General features: G+C 27.3%; 2 protein-coding genes across 2 annotated transcripts in view; both read right to left on the reverse strand.

Moving 5' to 3' along the window:
* LOC111639547 (uncharacterized protein C1orf112-like) overlaps positions 1-5,524 on the reverse strand; it is a 19,689-nt gene extending 14,165 nt beyond the window's left edge. The window contains exons 1-3 of the mRNA XM_023385434.1: positions 4,893-5,524; positions 4,648-4,775; positions 2,098-2,240 (exon numbers count right to left, since the gene is read on the reverse strand). Of these exons, the coding sequence (XP_023241202.1) occupies positions 2,098-2,240; positions 4,648-4,763 (259 nt within the window). The 5' untranslated portion in view covers positions 4,764-4,775; positions 4,893-5,524. The remainder of the gene's footprint in view (positions 1-2,097; positions 2,241-4,647; positions 4,776-4,892) is intronic.
* Positions 5,525-9,869: 4,345 nt separating this feature from the next.
* On the reverse strand, positions 9,870-23,724 carry LOC111639548. Its single transcript, XM_023385435.1, has 5 exons — positions 23,670-23,724; positions 17,426-17,514; positions 16,954-17,055; positions 14,225-14,362; positions 9,870-9,947 (listed from the first exon to the last, which is right to left on the reverse strand). Exons 1-5 carry the CDS (start codon positions 23,722-23,724, stop codon positions 9,870-9,872), a joined length of 462 nt encoding a protein of 153 aa, XP_023241203.1.
* Positions 23,725-24,913: the final 1,189 nt, after the last annotated feature.

Genomic DNA, 24,913 nt, shown 5'->3' on the forward strand with positions numbered 1-24,913 from the left:
TTGGCAAGAACAGCTGAAAAGATAGAAATCTATAGAAGCAAACTTGAAGAAAAATGTATTAACGCAAGAGATGCGGAGGGTCTTCCTTCCGCTTGGAAGTTTGCGGTTAAAAGCTTAAAAAAAGCGCAGGAAATTTAGTATGAAATAATAAGCTCTATATAGTTAGGCAGACGATATTATTATTTAGTAATGATATTATGTTATTTATTTTGAATATTTGTATTATTTACAAGTATTATTTATTTTTATGTTATCGGTTTATTTGTATTTTTGAATATTTAAACGAGTAGTTCTATTTATGAAGTGTTCTATTTAACCTGAAGATGATCCAATGAATGGATCGAAAACGTTTGTTTTAATTAAAAATAATCTCTCAGCGAAAAATAAGGTGTTGGATTACATATTTAATTGTTTTCTGCTGGGTATAATTGTGGTTTATAAAAGTTACTAATTTAATGTAAATGTCTTCAAAATTAAATCACTGGATTGCTTTTTTGTTGTCAACTTTGATAAGAAAATACAATGGTAAATACTTATTTATACATAAATTCAAGAATAATAATTCATTTAAGCAGAAATATGCATTTTAATCTTTTCATTTTGGCCTATTTATCTCTTAATTTTTGATTATATTAAGTAAAACTTGATGTTATTAAAAAAAATTAATGATTATCTTTCCATCTACTTATGATAATGTTTTACTTAAGAGCCAAGTTTTAGAATAGCCAACTTTGATATAAAAAGTAATGTCATTTTTCCTATAGTTAAATTTGCACTAAAAATGCTATAACTTATATCCTAATGTACTTGTTAGTTTATTTATTTTAATAAGGAATGATTAATAAATAAAGATTTTATGTAGTTGCCAAAGTATTATTAATGCCATTATTACTTATTAATTATTGTATATTCATAAATAAATACATACAATTAAAAGTATATTTTATTTTCTACATCTATTTTTGATTACAAAATGATAATGACATACACCAATATAAATACAATTAATTAAGAAACTCAGCTTGATGGTACTAAATTTATTAAAAACACATTTAATAAGCTACTCAAAGTAGCTGCAATATTATAGCTAATGTATATAATAAAAATAACTGATAGTATGTTGGAAATTACAGATATTATTTTTATGCATTCTAATATTATGCAGTTATAATTCATCTGAAAAAGTGATAAATATTAGGGCCACAAATAGAAAATTGCAAAGCTGAATATTAGAACATTAAGATGACATTTGTAAAAATAAAATTTCCGTAGAACTATCTAGAAGGGTTCCCAATCATTACTTTACACTCCGGTAGAATGAATCTTCCATCCTCGTACAATGTGAGGACCACAACTATTTATTCATCTGGGAAACATTTATTTATTAAGAAATTGGAGCTGTGTAATAGGTCCACTGCACAGCTCCCAAAAATATGGGTTTCACTATTTAATAGTTTAAAAAATTAAATCAAACTACCAATAATTTTTAATTATATTTTGACTGTTAATTAAATGTGTAAGTTTAATAGCACACCATTTAAATTTAACACAAGTTCCAATTACTATAAATTAATGTTAAACATTTAAAAATAACACATGCATGTGTTATTTTTAAATGTATGAAGCAAAAATAACACATGCACGTGTTATTTTTGCTTCATACATTTTATCATAGATGAACATGAAAACCAAATATGTAATGTAGAGATCTTCCTCAAATACTGTCAACTGTTTCATAACATTTTTTCATAACTATTTATAAAATTAGATAGTTAAATTTCCATTTGCCTTTGAAGACAAAAATGTATGAAGCAAAAATAACATTAATCTATATTTTTTAAATTTTATTAATATTATGATTATTAAATGATTATACTATGCTATATTAATGATCATTATAATCTAAGAGACATATTCTAAATTAATATTAGATTCTAAACTAAATTTCATTCTTGTCTACTATTATAAAGAAACAAGAGCTTGAAATCAATATAGATTATAAAACTGCTTAAAACAGTAACTATATAATTGGATTTATGATATCATCAAATGAATATCCTATAATAAAACATAAATAATAAAATATAATCAGACTACCTTGTTCTCTGATAACAAAGTTAATGAATTGACGATCAGATAATAATGCAGTTATCAATGGTTCAATGCCTACAACAATGCCTCTGTGAATTTCTTCAATTTGTTCTTCAATAGTAAATCCACAAAAAGATGGAACAGTCAACCTAAATAGTTTAATAATTTATTGAATCCAGTTTGTAATTTGAATAAATTATTAAAATTTTCAATATTTACTGCATAGTTTCACCTTGATTTCAATATCATTTCTCCTATTTCATTACATTTTTTGTGAAACTTTTGTGTTATTTGTTTTGTTACTTTATAAAACAAATAAATTTACCACTTTTCTGATATAAAGTTGGTTACTTTATTGAATTTATTAAATTTTTTAAATTAAATAAAATTTTTGAAAGTTTAATTAACATGGTTTTTACTATAATTTAAGCTGTTAACAATTTTTGTTTGCTCTTCAATATATAATATGAATACTTTTTTATGATCATATTGTGTATTTTATCCACCTTCTATGCTAATGAATATATTGTTTATTTTTATGTAGCAAAATATTTAACTTGTCAAATTTTGCCAATTACGATGATTCAGTTTCTTATGAGAACTTTATAAATTTTTCTTGTTTGATAAATAAAAATGTAATGAAAAGACTTGCCATTAATGNAAGGCTATACACTTTCCACATGTGGCATCAACTGAAGGTTTAACAACAATATCACATGCAATTTTTACTTAAGTTAAGCACAATCTTATTTTAATGTTATTCTGTGTAAATTTTGATTGTAGCCTTAAACGTTGATAATTAAATAAAATTTTTGAAAGTTTAATTAACATGGTTTTTACTATAATTTAAGCTGTTAACAATTTTTGTTTGCTCTTCAATATATAATATGAATACTTTTTTATGATCATATTGTGTATTTTATCCACCTTCTATGCTAATGAATATATTGTTTATTTTTATGTAGCAAAATATTTAACTTGTCAAATTTTGCCAATTACGATGATTCAGTTTCTTATGAGAACTTTATAAATTTTTCTTGTTTGATAAATAAAAATGTAATGAAAAGACTTGCCATTAATGATAGAGAGAAACATTGTCTTCAACTAAAATTTAACAAAAGCTGAGTTCAAACTGCATTGCATGTAAATGCATTACATATTTCTTATCATAGAAACTGAATTCAATACTAAATTTGGATAAACACTATAAAAAAAATCAAATTAATTTGAATTGCAAATACAGTGGGTGATTGGTTAATGAACATAATCCGTTCCAAGACTTTGTTCACTATCCGAATTGTTCATTAACTGATTATCAATTTACCATAGGTTTTTATGGAAATTTGATTAATTCATTCTGAAGACCCCAAAAAATAAAAAATATACACTTTCTTACTACGTTTATTTATATGTAATAATAAAAATACATATATACAGAGTCATGCATTTTTATTAGTCATGTTTTTTCCGTTTGNCCCCAAAAAATAAAAAATATACACTTTCTTACTACGTTTATTTATATGTAATAATAAAAATACATATATACAGAGTCATGCATTTTTATTAGTCATGTTTTTTCCGTTTGTGGGGGTTAAAGAATCTGTCTAATGTCAATTGCTTTTCTCTCTTCTTTAGGATTTTTCAGAAGTAATTAATAGCATTGTAATTGTAGAGGTCCCCAAGCCTCAACATGGTTTGGATGCCATTCTAAGACCGTTGTTCTGACATCTTCCCACTTCTTCAAAAGATGTTTAATAGTAGATATTGGCATTAATCCTCTTTTTCAGAAGAAAACATCTTGCTGAATTTCTTGGTGTTATTCATTCAAGAGTTCTTGGCATTCTTCTGTCATCAGATCCATTTCAGGATCTATTATAAGCTCTTCAATGATTATAAAGAATTATAAAAGAATTGTTTCTATCAGAAAAATAAAAGGCTGGAATTACAAGGGAGAGTTTCAAAGTTTGGAGAAATACTATCTGATCAGTATAATACTGGGTTGAGCATCGATGTCTCCTGAGCTCCGAAAAGTTCCGAATTATTGCCTGAAGATGAGGGAAGACCAATTGGTATTCATTATTTTACATTACTTCTTCTTGTGTTTGTTCTGTGAGGTGTTCATTGTCTGAACATAAAAATCTTTCGCAAAAGTATTTGTTATCCGATTTGTTTGTTAACCGATCACCCACTGCAATACATTTGCAAAACCAAATATATATTTTGTTAATGTTTTCTTATATTTCTTTCTAAAATTAAATATTTTATGAAGCAAATAAAACAAGATAAAAAAATAATGAGTTTTAAATTTATTTCATATTAATTCTTGTTGACAATTATTTACATGTAACAATTTGATTTCTTAGATATAACTTATAGACTTCTGGAGTCCACACACTAGTGTTGAAAAATTTTATTTTATTTTGATATTTCTGTGAAACAATTCAGTAAACATTACATCAACATTTTAAATTTCAATTTAAAAGTTCTCTAAACATTTTTATGACAAACAATACCATTAATAAAATTGATAATATATTGGAAAATATATAACCTCACCTGTATAAATATAAAATCAATTTTACAATTGCATTTAAGCCATCACCAAGATAATTAGAAAATATATCACATATTGAAATGATTGTTTTCAGATTTAAATGTATTATTTTCACCATATTAGAAAATTCCTGTCAAACAATAATAAAAATATAATTATGAAATGCAATTTATAATATACAGTATATGAATATATGCTAATATATAATTTTAAAATTAAATTTTGTTCTTAAAAAATCTTTCCCTACCTTTTTATCATTACTCAAAGTTGGAAGTTCATCCACTGCATATGTAATTTTATCACATAGAAATAAAATAGTTTCTGTCAAATCTATACGATCATTAATAAATTCTTTCCACTGAGTAATTAATCTAAAAATATTAAAATTATTTGCAATTACATCATTAAAATTTTAACATTAAATAATATTTTTTATGTATAGGATTTATTTTTTGATTTTTATGATGGTTTTTTAATGAGGTTTGAAACTGCTTTCTCTTAAACTTTATATAATCAAGTGTGATGATGAAAAAGTCAAACAATACAAAATACAGGATTATCATAATTAAGGAAACACATCAATTTTCACCACAGTAGACAAAATTTTTTTCCCAAAAATGAAAATTACATACTCAGGACAGATGCATACCAAATTGTTGAGATTTGTCCAATAAATTCTTTCTACAGAAATCTCTGAACTACTATTTAATTATAATCTTCCATATATATAATACAAGGTGTAAAAGAATGAAAAAAATATATTTAATGTATCAACATATTTGAATAATCAGCACAAAAATTTAAAAGAAACATTTATTCTAAATGTAATTCTAAACTGATATGAAACTTGACATTTTCCTTAGAAGTTTGCTTTTGATTCTATTGATGCATGCTAAAAAAATATATTTAACACTGAACCTTGTACTAATTTAAATAAATAAATAAAAACTGATATGAAGTGTATTTGAGGAAAAATTTATTTTTTATTTTCTTTTAGTGATATTCAATTAGTTGTGAAAAATATTCTAAACATAAAGTGTAAAGTAAAATAAATAAGAAATTGAAAATAACACAACACAGGGTAGTGAGAATTGTGAGAACTCACGGTGTTCAGATAGGGTCTTGTCCCAAACTCCTGACACTTCATATGAAACTCGAAGTCTGCAATGGCTATAAATTCAATAAGACCGAGAGATCATAAAAACTTCTGTTTATGTCAAGATTCTTGACACCAGTTAGGATAGAAAGTAAAACGTCCTAACTCGTGTAAAAGTGTCTAGTAATAAGGGTTGAGTCTGTCAATAGAGTGACCGGAATGTAAATGAATCGAAGTCGAACTTTGATTAATTAACAAAAGAAAATTTAATAAATATTAAGATTATTATACAAACGTTAGTACGAATACAGTATGACGTCTGATTATTTAAATTTCACAACGAGTGGCAAAAAGAGAGTTTACTATAAGATAATTTTTTATATAANCACCCACAGTCGTTCTAAGAAGTGAACTCTGACCTTAGGACTGAACACGTAGTTTCTTCTATGTTAAATAAAATTTATAATCTAATTTTGTAAATTTGGGAGTGCTTCAAATATGACGTTAAAACAGTTTTATGTCATTACAAGTGGGTTTTTTTAACATTATCTAGTATAGTAAAATCATAGGACTGATAAAAATTTGATGTTATATTAGGATTGTCGTTACATCCAATGACATTATAATAGGGTTAAACTGTATATTGTTTGTGCAAAATAAAAAAATAATTTCGGATGATACAATAGCCATGATTATTTTTTTCAAAAACAGGAACTTTTCATTATGCATTGACAAAAATTCAACCTGGGCCGACACGCAACAGAGAGAAAATCTGAAATTAGATAAGTTAATTTGATCGAAGATGCATCATGGATGATCTCGTAGTGGTGGCCGGCGAAGTTTGAACGATCGCGCCCAAAAGCAGCGATATCAAAGAAGATAGGAGAATGAGAATGAGACCTGCTTTGAGCATCAAAGTGATTCCATCTCCAAGACAGTCTTGTCCCAAATATGGTTTTGCCATTTTACTTGTTTGTCATTAAATCATTTTCCTGCATTGATACATTCTGGTGAGGTAAATTTTATCATGAAATTAATACAATTCTAAAATATAACTGTTTGTTTAATTAAATAATAATTATAGTAAACTATGACATTTACTATTTACTATACTAAAATTTACACATAATTCTCAATTCAATTTATAAAGTGGTGATGCTAAAGCTCAAGAAGACAAGTTGCCTAAAACATATTTCTTATTCAATTGTAATAAAAATCTGTACTATATTTAAAAAATAAACTTTTTAATGTTAAGAAATTAAATTTTTCAAAATAAAAACTTTCTGAAGTCAAGTACAGTATAGCAATTTAGAAAGAAAGCAATCAATTTTTGTAATTAAGTTTACTAAAACTCATCATAGTTTAAATAAAACTATATTAATTAACACGTTAACTGCCACCTGTAATATGATATTTTGCATAATGACATGCCAAAATAAGAAAATTTGATATTTAATATTTTATTATAATATAAATAAAAGGGTCATTATATAACAGTCAGCAGAGCGAAGATAAGAAAGATATATGNCCCCCAAAATATAAATTGTTACTAATCGCCCCCTGAACATGGAAAAACGCCCACATGGGAGCGATATCGCCCCCGTTGAGAAACACTGCTATATACGCAAATAATAACTCATAACCAACTTGATTTCTTGATTTTAAAAAAATCTATACTTCTGTAAAAAGAATTTCTGGCGAAGTAAAATTATTTTAAAAAATTTGATTTCGTGACTAAATCTCTATTACAATACTGTAAGAGATAAAAAATTGCTTAAAATTACATGAATTTATAAAATATATGAATCTAGCTGCGTGTGTCCGGCATTGCTAGGGCTTTTGAGGGAGTAGAGGATTGGCTTAAAATAGATATTTATTTAAAAAAAATTATGACCTCCAGCCATTGAACCACTTCATGAGGCCATACGATGTGCCAGCGGTCGTAGTTAGGGCGATACAGTGCCATATGACATGCTGGCAGTCATAGGTAAGGGACATTCAGAGCCATCCAACCGCCGGCGGTCGAAACCAATTGCATAGATGTCCATGAGAGGCACAGAACAACGTCTTATGAAACCAGGATAATTTAACCTTGAGTGAAACTTCATTGTTTATGTGACAGTGACAACGGGCAGTCAAATTGTGCTGTGTGGCCGAAGCCAGTACGACCACCGGCGCAGCAGATGGCAGTTAATGTGTTTTTTAACATGTACACAATAATTGATATCATTTTATCTATACATATAAATGAGTACGTTTGTTTGTTTGATCACTATACACTCCTAGGCTGTTCAACCAATTGCTATGAATTGCTATGTTCAAATACTTCTAACTTGAATAATGTCATATATCCCACCCAAAATGTCGATTGCATTTCTATAAATCAATTAATTTTTCTTTACATTTGATTTTCTGAGTTACACGTAGTGCCATCTATTGGCAAATAGGTTAACAAAATAATTAACTACATATAATTCTTACAAAAAAAAGGATATAATTTAAAAAAATATTATATTATATTCACTGAATTACTGTGACAATGATATAGCATGAAATAGATGTGCCATTACTGTGACAGGTAGCACATAGCAATTGTCTGCGTAGAGTGTAGTAGTGTTTTGCCCCTGTACATCATACTTTTCCTGTTAGCAATAGAGTTGTGCCAATTATGTATCTAACTCCATTCGGGGGGGAATTTTTATATTGAAATAATGTGACTTGCAGTACAAATTGGAAGTTCATATACAGGTAATCTGGTCCTATTCTCTTACGATTTCCATGTCTGGTCTCGACTTACATCTATCTAACTCAGATTTCAAGATTAAAAAAGGTCAGAGATGGATGGATGACTGGAAATATATAGCTCTACAATTTTTTCAAATTGCAGCCTAATAAGTATACTTCAGTAAACAAGTGAATAAAACCACTGAACACCTGCAGTTGATCATGGGTTTGCACATGACTAAGAGATTGGCCAAGTAGAGTTTTCTGGGTTTTCTTTGTGTTAGTAACATTTCAAATGAGACCAATTTTACATAAATGTCTTTCTGGGATGCATCCTCCTTGACAGATCACTTGCATGTCACATTGTTGTAACCAAATAAACCAAACTAATTCTAACAAGCGATTATTTATTGTGATATCATCATAATTCCAGACTGCAACTTTTTGTCACAATGTTCTCAATGGTCTACCTGTACATCATACTTTCCTATTAGCAATAAAGTCATGTCGGTCATATATCTAACTTTGTTTGGAGAAGTATGATGTACAGGGGCAAAACACTACTACACTCTACTCAGATTAATGAACTTGTTTAGAACGGAAGTAACTTTGTTTGGAGAAAAATTTTGATCAAAATTTTTCTCCAAACAAAGTTACTTCCGTTCTAAACAAATTCGTTAATCTGGGCCTCCTGCCCTAAGCTTTCCACATCTGGTCTTGACTTTCATCTATCTAACGCTTTTCTTGAGATTAAAGAAGAACAGATAAACAGGTGACAATAGTCGAAACTTATAAGTCTACAATTTTTTTAAATTGCAGCCGAATAATTTTTCCATAAATGCAATATTTACAAGAACACACTTCCTGCATAGTTTATAAAATCTGTTGCCAAAATTTTTAAAAATTTTATTATCACATAAAAGCAATTATTCCAGCATTTTTACAAGATTTTTTTAATTTAAACAAGTCATACAAAGTCTTTCAGACATTAAGGTTAGCAACTTTGATCATGTGCAGGGCCATTACAACCCATCCAACACAGATCACTTTTCAAATATTAATAGTAAACTGGTATTAATGAGTAGTCATTAACCATCTTCTCTTCTGGGAGGAGGTCAATGACTTTTAGGTGAATTAACTTTGACTCCCTTCAGCAACAGTTCCTTCTGTCTATCGAACTAGTGGTATGGTGGAATTCAAATAGGAAAATTACATAATATAAGATAACACGCCAGCACAAAATATAATTTAAGTGGTTTTCAAGGGTGCTGAGTTTAAATACTTTTTTCTGTTTTTTCTGAAATTTGATTGTTTGGCAGATTACTGTTTGATATTCAGCTGTGAATAGTACAGTTTCTTAGAGTTAACATTAGAAAATATATCTGAAAAATTTAAGATATATTTTCAATTCCTGTCTTCTTGACCATTGAATTTATGCCATTTCATACCATCAAGTATCATGATAAACATGAAAATGCTGAGCTGAAATAATCAAATTCTTTATATGCTTTTTGTTTTAATATTTACTATATTATAGTATTTGATTTATATAACTACAAAGGTTATCTTACATAAGGGTTTATCACTCCAATCTAATACATTTTAAAAATTCTTTATTCCTCTACTGTACACAATTTAGAGAACTTTTAAAATGTGTTAGATTGGGCACTCGATATGATACTCTTACATAATATAACCTTTGTAAATATAAATCAAATACTATGATATCATTTAATAGAAAGGTTAGAAGTAAAAACTAATTTTAATGTTTGTTTTTATTTTTTGCCTGGGCAACGCTGGGCTTACCTGCTAGTTAACTAATAAAATAACTTGATAAAATTCTATAATTTTTAAATTGATATGGTAAATTTTGTAAATCTAAATAATTTTTTGATGTAATACACATTTTAAAATAATTTACTTACTTTTTGAATAGAATATGCCAGCTTAAAAATATTTCCAAGAGATTCAGAAACAGAATCTAAATAATTTCCATAAAAGAATTCACTTTCCTAATAGAGAAATAATTAATATTAAGTAAAAATAATTTTACATGAAATAATGTTTAAAAATTTCATCAATTAATCAATTTAGATAAATTAGTAAAATAATAATTTATTCTACAGTAAGTAAACATAAAACTGTGAAACAATTCTTTTCATGCAGAAAAATAATTTCAACACTTATCAATTGTGTACGTTAAAAGTTAAATAACAATTATGTATATATTTTTTTAATCAAAATTATTCTATTTAATGAAATTTACATAAATCTAATATATAAATAAAAAATAAACTTTATCATAATTTTAAGAAAATGGAACAAATGTCAGTTTTGGTTAACTTATTTCAAAACAAATTGTGAAACAGACCATTAATTATCATATACTAAAACTCTGAACAGGATAGTTAACCCAGAAGAAAGTAAGATATAAAAACTTCCTGTTGAAATTACCATCAAAATACAGTATTTTCATTTGTTTATGATATAATGCTGTATAATTTACATAGAACACTTAAAAGTTCTAATGTTTATTTATATTTAATTTTCATAAAAAGATCTAAATATTAAACTAAGTTATTTTATGAGATGAAGATTTTAGAAGATTAGAAGTAGAAAATTTTTTAAAAAATTGTTAAAAATAAATATTCAAAATTACAAACTTCAGTTCAGAAGTTTAAAATTGAATTGAATACAAGATAGAAAAGTAAAACAGTAGTCCAAACTAACTAAAAATAGAAATTTAGATGAAAATTTCAATTTTCAATTATAGTTCCTAGAGGTTTTCAATTGCATTCATTAAAAAACTTTTGTGTAGTCACCAGTCACGATTCTCCAAATCTAGGCAGTTAATTCTGTAATTTTTCACTATCATTGAAAATAGCCAACATTTTGTGTAAACTTTTTGACTGAAATTCTTAGATAATAAAATTACCAATGTGAAGAAGTTAGGAAAATCTTGCAAGAAATCCTTATTAACATTGTAATATCTGTAATAATTATTCTTACAGATAATAAAACATTTACCATCATACATTTGTTCGTGTTCTTAAAACACATGTACTTTATTACAATCCATGCCACCTGGTAGTTTATTTTTAAAGTAAACTACAAGGTGGCATGGATTATATCTACAAATGTGAAGTGACAACACTATTGGAATGCACATATGTGTAGTAATCACACATGCATAGGTAATTGAAAGGCAGGCAATCATTTCATCATCAAACTCTAGCTGGTAGAAATACGAATCGAAGCAGTAGATGTGTTTTTCCAAACACAGTCCAGTACTGAAGTCCAGCTGGTGTACTTCACACTGCAGTGAAGATAGTGGGCTTTACCATGACCCAACAGTAAAGATTACCATGTCTTTACCATGATACTTGTGTCAGATTAACACAGCATTTTGAGATGAGTCAAATGATGAAGAGCTACAGGCAGTGTTCAAAATCATCAATTGACAGGTCATCACAATCCTGCTACAGAGTCCTCACCATTCAACAAAGTGCATGCAACAACTTTGCAGATACTGCAATGTTCTTTGAGCTGAGCACTAGTGTATTTACAATTCATCTTTTGGGAAATACATGACATTCCACAGGATACATTGCTACTCTTCATAGATACCTTCCTGTGACACCTATAAGAATGCACCCATGCAGACAGAGGACATTTAGCAGACATTATTTTCAAGAAATAATGTTTGTATACAGTACACTGTATGTGATATTAAATGCATATGTGTGATCTTCCATTTAATGACCAAATATAGTTTATACAATTTCTTACTATAATAATATGCACCACTCCACATTTCAATGTATTCATTATTTTTCTTATTTCATTCAATCCTTTTATTTGATTCTGCATCTGTTAGGTCTAATTAACAGTAATACTAAGGTAGGCAAAGAAAATCACGCTCTTGCATAGCTGCAATGTCATCAATTCAGTACTTACTGAATTCATTAATTAAAATAATTCTACTTTCAATATGTCTTTATATCCAGCATTTTTATTTTGTAACCAATTAACAATATCAGTCTTCTTCCAAGATGTACAAGGCACCTTTTTTCAATTTTTATGATTTGGTACAGAGCATTGCTCATTATAATAATAATATTTTTTTAAGTTTGGTTAGTACACTTACAAGCCATTATTTGAATGTAGAATAATTCAATTCTCCACAGCAAAAAGATACAAACCAATTGCTTTAGAATTATTAAATCTCCAGAATGTACTTGAAAAATTAAACTTGCTTTGAGAACAAAATCTTCTCAACTTTCTCTACATATAATTATTAGATATCCTCCTTTGCCAGATGGTGCTTTTAGACCTATTGGCATTCTAAAAATGCTTGTTTTGCAGATGTAATTTTAGTATTTTGTCATAATGATTTACAGGTATGTCCTGAATTTACTGATGTTTCATCTAAAAAATGTATAAGCCTATTTCAGCACAATACTTTCTAATTGATCTCAGATATCTGTGATGCCAAGCTACTATTTTGTCTTTTTCAATTAGAAGTGAAATTCCTGATTATTTCTTAAATTAAAATCTTATCATTTTTATTAGTTTATAAAACAGTACATTTAAATTCAGACAGATCACTACCTTCATTAACTAGTTTTAATATAGTATTTGTGGTGAGAGTTTCATTAGAAAAAAAAATTTATGAATTTTATCTCTGATGACTGTTTTTGTAAATTCATCCACTTTTGTTTCAAAATTTTGATGTTTTCATTTTCTTGATGGAGTCAATAAACTAACTTTTCATGTAACTTTCTATTTACATTAGTAGATTGTAGAATGAGATACTCCAGTACATCCAGCAGTTATATTTACAATATCATTTACTGAAGTATCAAGATTCACAACTGTTTTTCTAACTGTACTGTTTAAAATTTTTCGCTAACATTTTTTCTAAAACAGAACTTGGAGAATCCATGTTACACACTTCTGCTTAAAAACACGAACACGCATAAACCCTTGTAATAACTCTTGATACATGATTAATGTGGGCATATATTTTCACATTTTAAAATCAGAATTATCATCAATAAAAACCATTTACTTTATTGATTCTTACTAAAAGTTTTTTAACATTTTATAATAAATTTATTTAATCACAAAAATGATTTTTATGTTATGTTTTCACCAGAAATTCATTTAAAGCAAATCATAGACTACTAACTGAACTGAATGTCATCATGATTGTTTGTGTTGAATTTATTCTTAATGTGAACAGACTTTAGATAGACATTTATAAATTATATGCAGAATGTAACTTTTGTTTTAAAGTTACATTCAAAATAATTATTTTAAATTATCATCATTTTTGAACACAAGATATTATTAAATGAAAAATGAGCAATTATTTATTGTGATATTGCCACAATACTGGGCTGCAATATGATTAAAAATAATCATATTTTTAATTTATTTCATTTAAAATATATGCAAGTCATCTATTATAATCATTTCAAAAAGTTTTTAATTGAAATAATGTGACTTTGAATGCAAACTTGAAGTTTGCATATAGTTAATCAGGGTCTCCTGCTCATATGCTTTCCATATCCAGTCTCTACTTTCATCAATTTAACTCTGTTCTTGAGATTAAGGAAAGACAGACAGATAACAATAGGAATTTATAGGTCTACAATTTTTTTCAAATTGAAATATTTTAACAAAATGAAATTTAAATTTTTTATTTTTATTAGATATTTAAAATAAATATAGAAATAGTATTACTAATATCTTACTTTGCAATGGTTATAAATTTTTTTCAAAAAAGCAATGATATTTTCTGGTAAACTATAAAAATGTTCCAACATAATAGATGTTTCTTTATTTAAAAATTCAATACTGATAAGTACATTACAAAGAAGTGAACAGATTGCCTGTAAAAAGAAAAAAAGCTGCAATCAATCAATCAATCATTTCATTAATTAAATCATAAATTATATATACAAAGTATATGCAGTGGGTGATCAGTTAATGAACATAATCCGTTCCAAGACTTTGTTCGCTATCCGAATTGTTCATTAACTGATTATCAATTTACCATAGGTTTGTATGGGAATTTGATTAATTCATTCTGGAGACCCCAAAAAATAAAAAATATATACTTTCTTACTATATTCATTTATATGTAATAATAAAAATACATATATATGCAGTCTTGCATTTTTATTAGTTATTTTTTTTTTGTTTGTTGGGGTTAAAGAATCTGTCTAATGTCAATTGCTTTTCTCTCTTCTTCAGGATTTTCAGAAGTAATTAATAGCATTGTAATTGTAGAGATCCCCAAGCCTATTAACCTCAACCTGATTTGTATGCCATTCTAAGACTGTTGATCTGACATCCCCCACTTCTTCAAAAGATCTTTAATTAATAGCAGATATTGGCATTAATCCTTTTTTTCATAATAAAACATATCTCACTGAGTTTCTTAGTGTTCTTCATTCAAGAGTTCTTGGCTTTCTTCTGTCGTCAGATATGTTTCAGGTTCCGTTATGAGCTCTTTAATGTTCTTTATTTCTCAGAAGTGATTTTTGTTATTACTTTAGCTACTTGAGTCTTCTTGATTATACTGTATCTTTCTTAGATAGGATTGAACTGCACCCTACTGTAGATTTGTTCAAGCCATACTGCCCAGCAACATCAGACATCAGATATCTTATAAAAAAAAAAAAGACAATGAGATTGGCGTTACATGTGCATTTTAAAACGCACATGTAATGCCGACCTCAGTGTTTTCTCTTTTTAAAATACAGTACTTTGGCGTGACAGTCATCCTATTGATCATCAGATATCTGCCCACTATTATCATCAGATATCTACCTTTGCTATTATACTCTCACCTTTCGAAAATAAATACCCACGCAAAACTTAACGAGTGCCCGCCTGACAGTCTTGCAAATACTATAAAAGAATTGTTTCTGTTAGAAAAATAAAAGGCTGGAATTACAAGGGAGAGTTTCAAGGTTTGGAGGAATACTATCTTATCAGTATATTCTGGGTTGAGTGTCAATGTGGACATCTCTAGTGCTCCGAAAAGTTTCAAATTATTGCCTGAAGACAAGAGAAAATAAATCGGTATTTGCTATTTTCGTCACTTCTTTTTATGTTTGTTCAGTGAAGTGTTCATTATCCGAACGTGTGTTTGTTGTCTGATCATAAAAATCTTTCACGAAAATGTTCGTTATCCGATTTGTTCATTAACCAATCACCCACTGTACATTGTACTACTTATTTTAGACAATATACAGCTATGGATAATTATTAGAATTATTTTCAAGTTTAATAATAATTTTACTTTTTGCATGATACAAAAAGTCAAAACAATTGAAGACAGGTAACTCTACAGTATTAACTGCTTAGTACTAATGAAAACAAATTCATGTTTTATGTAGATCCAGCTGGTACAAAACTTTTTAAGATTTTTACTGCTATACTTATCTTCAGAACATATTCAGCACTTTTATGTTAAATATCTAATAATTCCAGGGATAAAAGCAATCAAGGATTTCTTTATTTTTCTAGGTTTAGATGATAAATGTATGCTGATTATTATGAACTTTCCAGTCATACAGCCATTATTAGGAAAGTTATTACTTTTTTCTTGTTACAAATAGTATTATAAATATATATATTTTTAAATATTTAAATTATAATATACATTTTCTAATAGTTTGGAACCATAGAAGTTATGTTGATCTTTGTTTATTCTTTTGCAGGCAAAGCATGGTATGAGTAAGGTAAAATGAATTCAAATTATTTTAGTGATACTGTAGAGACCTGCACTGAGAAAGAAGTTGTCAGAGTTTAACAGGCATTATTCAGACTTCTCACCAAACATACAGCATTCTGAATTCAGTCTGTTATATACTTTGGCAATTTCTTTCTAATTGCAAGTCTCCATCATCAAAATAACTTGATTTCATTCCTCCTTACTCAGTACTTGTAAAAGAATAAACAAAAATCAGCATAATTCCTATTTGTTCCAGACCTATGGGACACCCTATATATACAGTAATACCGCAACTTACACTACCCCGACTTACGTGAACCCGGAGTTACATGATTTTCAAATCTTGTCGATTCGTCTTTTGTTTGAGTGCCACACAACTCTTGATTACTCACTCACCCACACTATTGTTTGGCTTACATGTTTGGACGTGTTGCGTGGAATTGACACATAGCTACAATTTATTTTGTGTTATTTATTTCTGTGTTTGTTATATCTATGGAGACTTGAGAGACACTACATGGTGATTTCTTGTAACCATGAACAAATCAAAAGACGAGATAAGATTAACAAGAACATTTATTAGCTTACATAAATCCAACTTGGATTTTACACAAATTATGAAATTATACCCCGACTTATGCGAATTCGACTTACAAGGTTATTGCTCAATCCCACCTATCACGTAAGTTTGGGGTATTACTGTATACTTATAATCATTGATATTTAAATTATACAAACCTCTAAAAAATCAGTTATATTTTCTGTTTTATTACAATCTAGATCTTCACTTTGAATAATATCTTTAATGTCTATGATGATATTCTGGAACAAAGCTGAAATCTAATTACATAATAAATGTCAAAATTTTAAAATATTTAATCAAAGGTAATCAATCATTTTTAATAATCATGATCAAGTTCTACAGTTAAAGGGAATTCATTCTTATGATTATTTTCTAGGATGTTTATTTTGTAAATTTTATCACAAACTCTGAATCTGAATTACCTAAACTATTATATTTTACCATAAATTATATAATTCAAACAAATTTCTAATCATTAATCTTAACATATAAAGGCAATCTAACAGTTATGTTATATTAAAATTTTTTAATTTTAATGATAAAAACTTTGCTTTTTTTAAAGATTGTTTAATTATATAACATTAACATAAAAATAATTAATTAACTGAATTTATCTTATATGTATACCTTTGGGATAAGTTTTTCAAATAATTCAGCATTAATTTTTTCAATAGGTAAAAATGGAAGAAATAAATTGCAGATTACTTGCAAACATTCTGAAAATATTTTTAAAATAGCATAAAATAAAAAAACTTATTTAAATGCATAATTTTGAAAAATTATAATAAATAAATTATAATTTTTCAGATGATATCAACAATATAATCATAGAAAGGTTTTTAATAGCACAATGCTATAGAAAATATGATTAAATAAATCATATTATTGAGAAAACTATGAATATTATATTGTACTGAGACTTTTCAACAAATGAGATGTCTGTTTGCTTATATTAAAAAAAGCTTATAGACAAGCACATTGAATGTCGATATAAATAGTTGTAAAATATTTAAAATACTAATTTAAAAACAAGTTTCATATATTAATACAGTGGAAAAAAATAAAATTTAATCATTTAAAAGAAATATAAAGAAAAAACTTAAAGAGTATGCTAATGACAGCAGATTAAACTCCTTACTTATAGAAGTATCCTATTTTTAGTGTTAATAAAGAAATCAAAAGAGAGATGATATACTTACGAGTATAGATCTGTACACAAAAATACATAAAATCATCTATTTATTAAGCATTTTATCTTAAATGTAACCAAAAATCTGAAGGTTTCATGTTACATTAATTAAATAAAACAGGAAGCTTTCTGATTTTAAGTCTAAAACAGCAATTGTAATTATTATTGCAGATTTAACTGTTATAATTAAAATAATTTTTATTTTTTAAATCATTAAATTAAGTTTACAATTATGTATGTGATCAAATAAAAAATGTACTTGCAAGAACAGATTTGGCAATACCATAAATCAGTGGTACCAGAATGATTTGTCACATTGATCGGAAAATGGTATTTTTATAATTTATTTTATTTATTTAATGTTATCCAAATACTGTAGAAAATAAATTTTCAAGATTCAAGTGTTCTTGCAACACAAACAAGACAATAACAAGCAATGGAAGCTGACAATGTTTCCAATTCTACTCATTGCAAGCAAAATTTTTGTTGATCACTCTATATAATCATTAATATTAATATATTGTAATATAACTCTATACAATAATAATTTCCCTTTTGAATCAGACATTTTTAATTATTTAAATATAAATAAATTTCCAATAATTTTTCTACCTACATTTAAAAAAACCATATATATTAATTATACATTTCTCAGAAAATTTTATATGTTATAACTAGTTTATGTCCTAAATTATTAAATCATATATCATTTGAAGATTTGTAATACAATTAGATTTTCTAAATTTATTGTTTCAATATTATTTAAAAACTGAAGTTCTATATTAACAGCAAGAAATAGCAAATATATATTCAAATAAGAATATATATAAGAAATAAATATTTTATTTCATTTACAAGTTTAAAATTATTTTAAAGACAATTACATAAACTATTTTTTTTAATATAAGAAAACATGGTCAAATTATTTGTTCAGATAAATATATTTGCTATCACATTTTGCAATATAAATTTTTATTAATCAATTTAAATGCATCTACCTAAACGTATTCCCAAATGTTCTTCTTCTTCAAATAACGATTATTTAAAATTAAGGAAAAACTCCCAGAAATAGTTAATTAAGATTAAATGAAATTTATTTTATAAAATATTTTTAAGATTTTGTATACTATCTTTCATTAATTAGTAAATTAGTTAGTTAATTAATTCACTAATATAACAAATGTAAAATACAACGGCAGTTCAACTTCTGTCTGGAATTTCAGTAAAGGCAATAGAATTACATGTGCTATGTAGTCCCAATTTATGTTTTTTTCTCTACAAACTCCCCTCCTCATGCTGACACTTCTTTCATCATTTGGCTATAGAATAGAAGTCTTTTGACTAGTGTCAAAGAACAGCCTTGCACATGGTAGAGGCAATCAACAGACTTAGGAAATTCTGGATCACCTGGCCTACAGTCTGGATCTGTCATTCGGCAATTATTACCGGTATGGCCTTTCAACAATGCTTTGGGAGACAGAAGATTTACCTGGAATGCTGAAGTCTCTGGCTGCAGAGAGTTGTCATGTAATGACTCCAACACAACCCTAAAGACCAAAATGATGAGAGAAGCATCAGTTTGTGTAAGAGTACTTAAAAAGAAACAGACTATGTAGCAAAATTCAGACTATGTAGCAAATACAGTTCCATAAACATTACTGAAATTCCAAACAGAAGTTGAACTGCTCTTGTACATTTATTAGAATACAAAATAACTATGATAAAATACTCTTGATATAAATAATAGTATTTTCCAACATACAATCTGTAGATTGTGTGTTAAAAAGCTTTTGACTAATTAAGCTGATTATATGCCATTGTATATTATCTGTAACAATTTTTCCACATCAAAAATATGGCTCTAGCATCATTTTAGTTTTTATTACTTTAAGAAGTCATCTTAACATGATAAAATTTGATGGTATGTCTTATTGCTGTTATGTTTTAAGTGGATGCAAAAGAAACCCAGAACTATTCACTTCTAATTGTGAATGGAATATGGTTTGTTTAGATATCAGGGCTGTGGAGTCAGAGTTGGGAGGAATTTCTGGCCAAAGAAGTCAAAGTCCAAAAAAAATGTGTTGACTCTGACTCCCACATTTTAAACTTACTTTTTTTTTTTTATTTAAATGAAAGAAAATTTATTATATATTTATTAATTTTTAAAAATATTTTAATATTTTGTAATAATCCATTTATTTTAAATACAAAATACATCAATTTAATTTATTAAATTTGTAATGTTCTTTGTAGTATTTGTGTTTAGTAGTAAAATTATTTTGATCCAATTGAATTTAAATATTTTGGATCATTCCTTTATTGTCCCTGTTCTAAATAAGTACTCTATTTTTCTGAATGAACCAGACTAATTGATCAGAGTTCATATTTTTATTTTCTGAACAAGGGGCTGAAGTAGCTAGATCGCACACTTTTTAATTGAACTAACAGCAACATTCTGTGACAAGGGGATGGAAAAACTCATCCACAGATATGACAAATGCCTCAATCTTCACGGTGATTATGTCAAAAAGTAAGCATGTCTGTACCTAACTTTTGGTAATAAATTCATTTTGTTATTTACAATTGTCTTTTTTTTTAATGGACTATCAGAGCTTGAAAAACAGCCTATGTATAAAACTATTTGGCCAGAGCTCCTTTTAGAGTTCAGAGTAGGATACCCCTATGAGCGCCTCTGCCCCTCATAAAATGATTTGGTATTTAATTTTGCCAGGGTCGGAGTTGGCCCACTAAAATTTTATTTACCGACTTGCAGCCCTGTTCAATATCCATCAACTCTCTAATAAACATATCCAAACTGCTTTTTCTTTAAAATGTTTCAGAATAGATAATCAATAATGATTAATAGTGTCTGACTATGACAAGGTATCAGAACAATATGACAAGACTTCTTCACATTTGTTATTGAGAAATTTGGAAGTTTGTTACAATGACAGATCCAGATAATTCTTAGAGGAGTGATTTAATTGTGATATTTTATTTATACAAAATTGTAGATACTCAACCACATTTGAAGCCAACTCAAATTATACTGAGGGAATGTTGCATATTTTGTGAGCAATTGATTTCATTTTTATTATTAACTTTTTTTTAACATTTTTAATATTCACTTTAACATTTTTATAATTTGAGATTAGAGAAGAGTAAATAACTTGCTGAAAATTAGTTTCATTTTTAATTTTTGAGCACTAATGTGGCCAATCTGAGTTATAATTAAATACAAATAAGTTTACAAGTTATTGTTATATAGTGTGTATTTATTGTCTATTATGGTATTACATTTAAGATTTAATTATTATACCATGCCATTAACAAGTGATTGTTTTGGTTCTAAAATAATTTATATATATATTTTAACAGAAACAGTTTTTGCTGACAAAAAAAAGTTTATTGTCATATAATTTGTACAAGTTTACATCATTGTTTAATTGCTAAAGTGCATCAACAATGAAATGATACAATTCTTTGGATATTTATTAATTACTTAAACAATTAAGCAATGATGCAAACTTGCACAAATTACTGTAAATAGCAATAAACTTATAGGCAGGAAATGATAGTAAATGCTAGAAAAAGCATATTATTATCCCTAAATAGGATATATATTCTTGAAATCTTTTAAATACTTTTATAATTGTTATATAAACTAACTTAAGAACTGTAACATGCTATGTAGCAATATATGCAATTTATAACTTCAAGAAATTTAATGTAATTACTGATCTTGTAATTATCATTAAAAATACCCCATGGGAAATTATACACTTATTTTCTAAAACATAAATATCTATTTTATTAATTGATTTGAAATTCTAATTTCATATAAATTAGTGATCTTAAACTGTTAGTGGTCAAGAGTCTGTGAATACATTTTTATGAAAATTTATTCAATATCAACAGAAAATCTTCATAAAATAAAATCAAAAAAAGAAATAAGCACATAAAAATTTAAAAAACACTAAGCCTTTAAATAATGTTTTATTATTTTTTATTAAATAAAAATCTAAAAAAAGTAGACGTAAAGATCTGCCTAAATANTTTTTCAGAAGTAATTAATAGCATTGTAATTGTAGAGATCCCCAAGCCTATTAACCTCAACCTGATTTGTATGCCATTCTAAGACTGTTGATCTGACATCCCCCACTTCTTCAAAAGATCTTTAATTAATAGCAGATATTGGCATTAATCCTTTTTTTCATAATAAAACATATCTCACTGAGTTTCTTAGTGTTCTTCATTCAAGAGTTCTTGGCTTTCTTCTGTCGTCAGATATGTTTCAGGTTCCGTTATGAGCTCTTTAATGTTCTTTATTTCTCAGAAGTGATTTTTGTTATTACTTTAGCTACTTGAGTCTTCTTGATTATACTGTATCTTTCTTAGATAGGATTGAACTGCACCCTACTGTAGATTTGTTCAAGCCATACTGCCCAGCAACATCAGACATCAGATATCTTATAAAAAAAAAAAAGACAATGAGATTGGCGTTACATGTGCATTTTAAAACGCACATGTAATGCCGACCTCAGTGTTTTCTCTTTTTAAAATACAGTACTTTGGCGTGACAGTCATCCTATTGATCATCAGATATCTGCCCACTATTATCATCAGATATCTACCTTTGCTATTATACTCTCACCTTTCGAAAATAAATACCCACGCAAAACTTAACGAGTGCCCGCCTGACAGTCTTGCAAATACTATAAAAGAATTGTTTCTGTTAGAAAAATAAAAGGCTGGAATTACAAGGGAGAGTTTCAAGGTTTGGAGGAATACTATCTTATCAGTATATTCTGGGTTGAGTGTCAATGTGGACATCTCTAGTGCTCCGAAAAGTTTCAAATTATTGCCTGAAGACAAGAGAAAATAAATCGGTATTTGCTATTTTCGTCACTTCTTTTTATGTTTGTTCAGTGAAGTGTTCATTATCCGAACGTGTGTTTGTTGTCTGATCATAAAAATCTTTCACGAAAATGTTCGTTATCCGATTTGTTCATTAACCAATCACCCACTGTACATTGTACTACTTATTTTAGACAATATACAGCTATGGATAATTATTAGAATTATTTTCAAGTTTAATAATAATTTTACTTTTTGCATGATACAAAAAGTCAAAACAATTGAAGACAGGTAACTCTACAGTATTAACTGCTTAGTACTAATGAAAACAAATTCATGTTTTATGTAGATCCAGCTGGTACAAAACTTTTTAAGATTTTTACTGCTATACTTATCTTCAGAACATATTCAGCACTTTTATGTTAAATATCTAATAATTCCAGGGATAAAAGCAATCAAGGATTTCTTTATTTTTCTAGGTTTAGATGATAAATGTATGCTGATTATTATGAACTTTCCAGTCATACAGCCATTATTAGGAAAGTTATTACTTTTTTCTTGTTACAAATAGTATTATAAATATATATATTTTTAAATATTTAAATTATAATATACATTTTCTAATAGTTTGGAACCATAGAAGTTATGTTGATCTTTGTTTATTCTTTTGCAGGCAAAGCATGGTATGAGTAAGGTAAAATGAATTCAAATTATTTTAGTGATACTGTAGAGACCTGCACTGAGAAAGAAGTTGTCAGAGTTTAACAGGCATTATTCAGACTTCTCACCAAACATACAGCATTCTGAATTCAGTCTGTTATATACTTTGGCAATTTCTTTCTAATTGCAAGTCTCCATCATCAAAATAACTTGATTTCATTCCTCCTTACTCAGTACTTGTAAAAGAATAAACAAAAATCAGCATAATTCCTATTTGTTCCAGACCTATGGGACACCCTATATATACAGTAATACCGCAACTTACACTACCCCGACTTACGTGAACCCGGAGTTACATGATTTTCAAATCTTGTCGATTCGTCTTTTGTTTGAGTGCCACACAACTCTTGATTACTCACTCACCCACACTATTGTTTGGCTTACATGTTTGGACGTGTTGCGTGGAATTGACACATAGCTACAATTTATTTTGTGTTATTTATTTCTGTGTTTGTTATATCTATGGAGACTTGAGAGACACTACATGGTGATTTCTTGTAACCATGAACAAATCAAAAGACGAGATAAGATTAACAAGAACATTTATTAGCTTACATAAATCCAACTTGGATTTTACACAAATTATGAAATTATACCCCGACTTATGCGAATTCGACTTACAAGGTTATTGCTCAATCCCACCTATCACGTAAGTTTGGGGTATTACTGTATACTTATAATCATTGATATTTAAATTATACAAACCTCTAAAAAATCAGTTATATTTTCTGTTTTATTACAATCTAGATCTTCACTTTGAATAATATCTTTAATGTCTATGATGATATTCTGGAACAAAGCTGAAATCTAATTACATAATAAATGTCAAAATTTTAAAATATTTAATCAAAGGTAATCAATCATTTTTAATAATCATGATCAAGTTCTACAGTTAAAGGGAATTCATTCTTATGATTATTTTCTAGGATGTTTATTTTGTAAATTTTATCACAAACTCTGAATCTGAATTACCTAAACTATTATATTTTACCATAAATTATATAATTCAAACAAATTTCTAATCATTAATCTTAACATATAAAGGCAATCTAACAGTTATGTTATATTAAAATTTTTTAATTTTAATGATAAAAACTTTGCTTTTTTTAAAGATTGTTTAATTATATAACATTAACATAAAAATAATTAATTAACTGAATTTATCTTATATGTATACCTTTGGGATAAGTTTTTCAAATAATTCAGCATTAATTTTTTCAATAGGTAAAAATGGAAGAAATAAATTGCAGATTACTTGCAAACATTCTGAAAATATTTTTAAAATAGCATAAAATAAAAAAACTTATTTAAATGCATAATTTTGAAAAATTATAATAAATAAATTATAA

The sequence above is a fragment of the Centruroides sculpturatus genome, unplaced genomic scaffold (assembly GCF_000671375.1).
Source record: "Centruroides sculpturatus isolate CEXI.00-Female unplaced genomic scaffold, Cexi_2.0 scaffold1262, whole genome shotgun sequence".
Lineage (NCBI taxonomy): Eukaryota > Metazoa > Arthropoda > Arachnida > Scorpiones > Buthidae > Centruroides > Centruroides sculpturatus.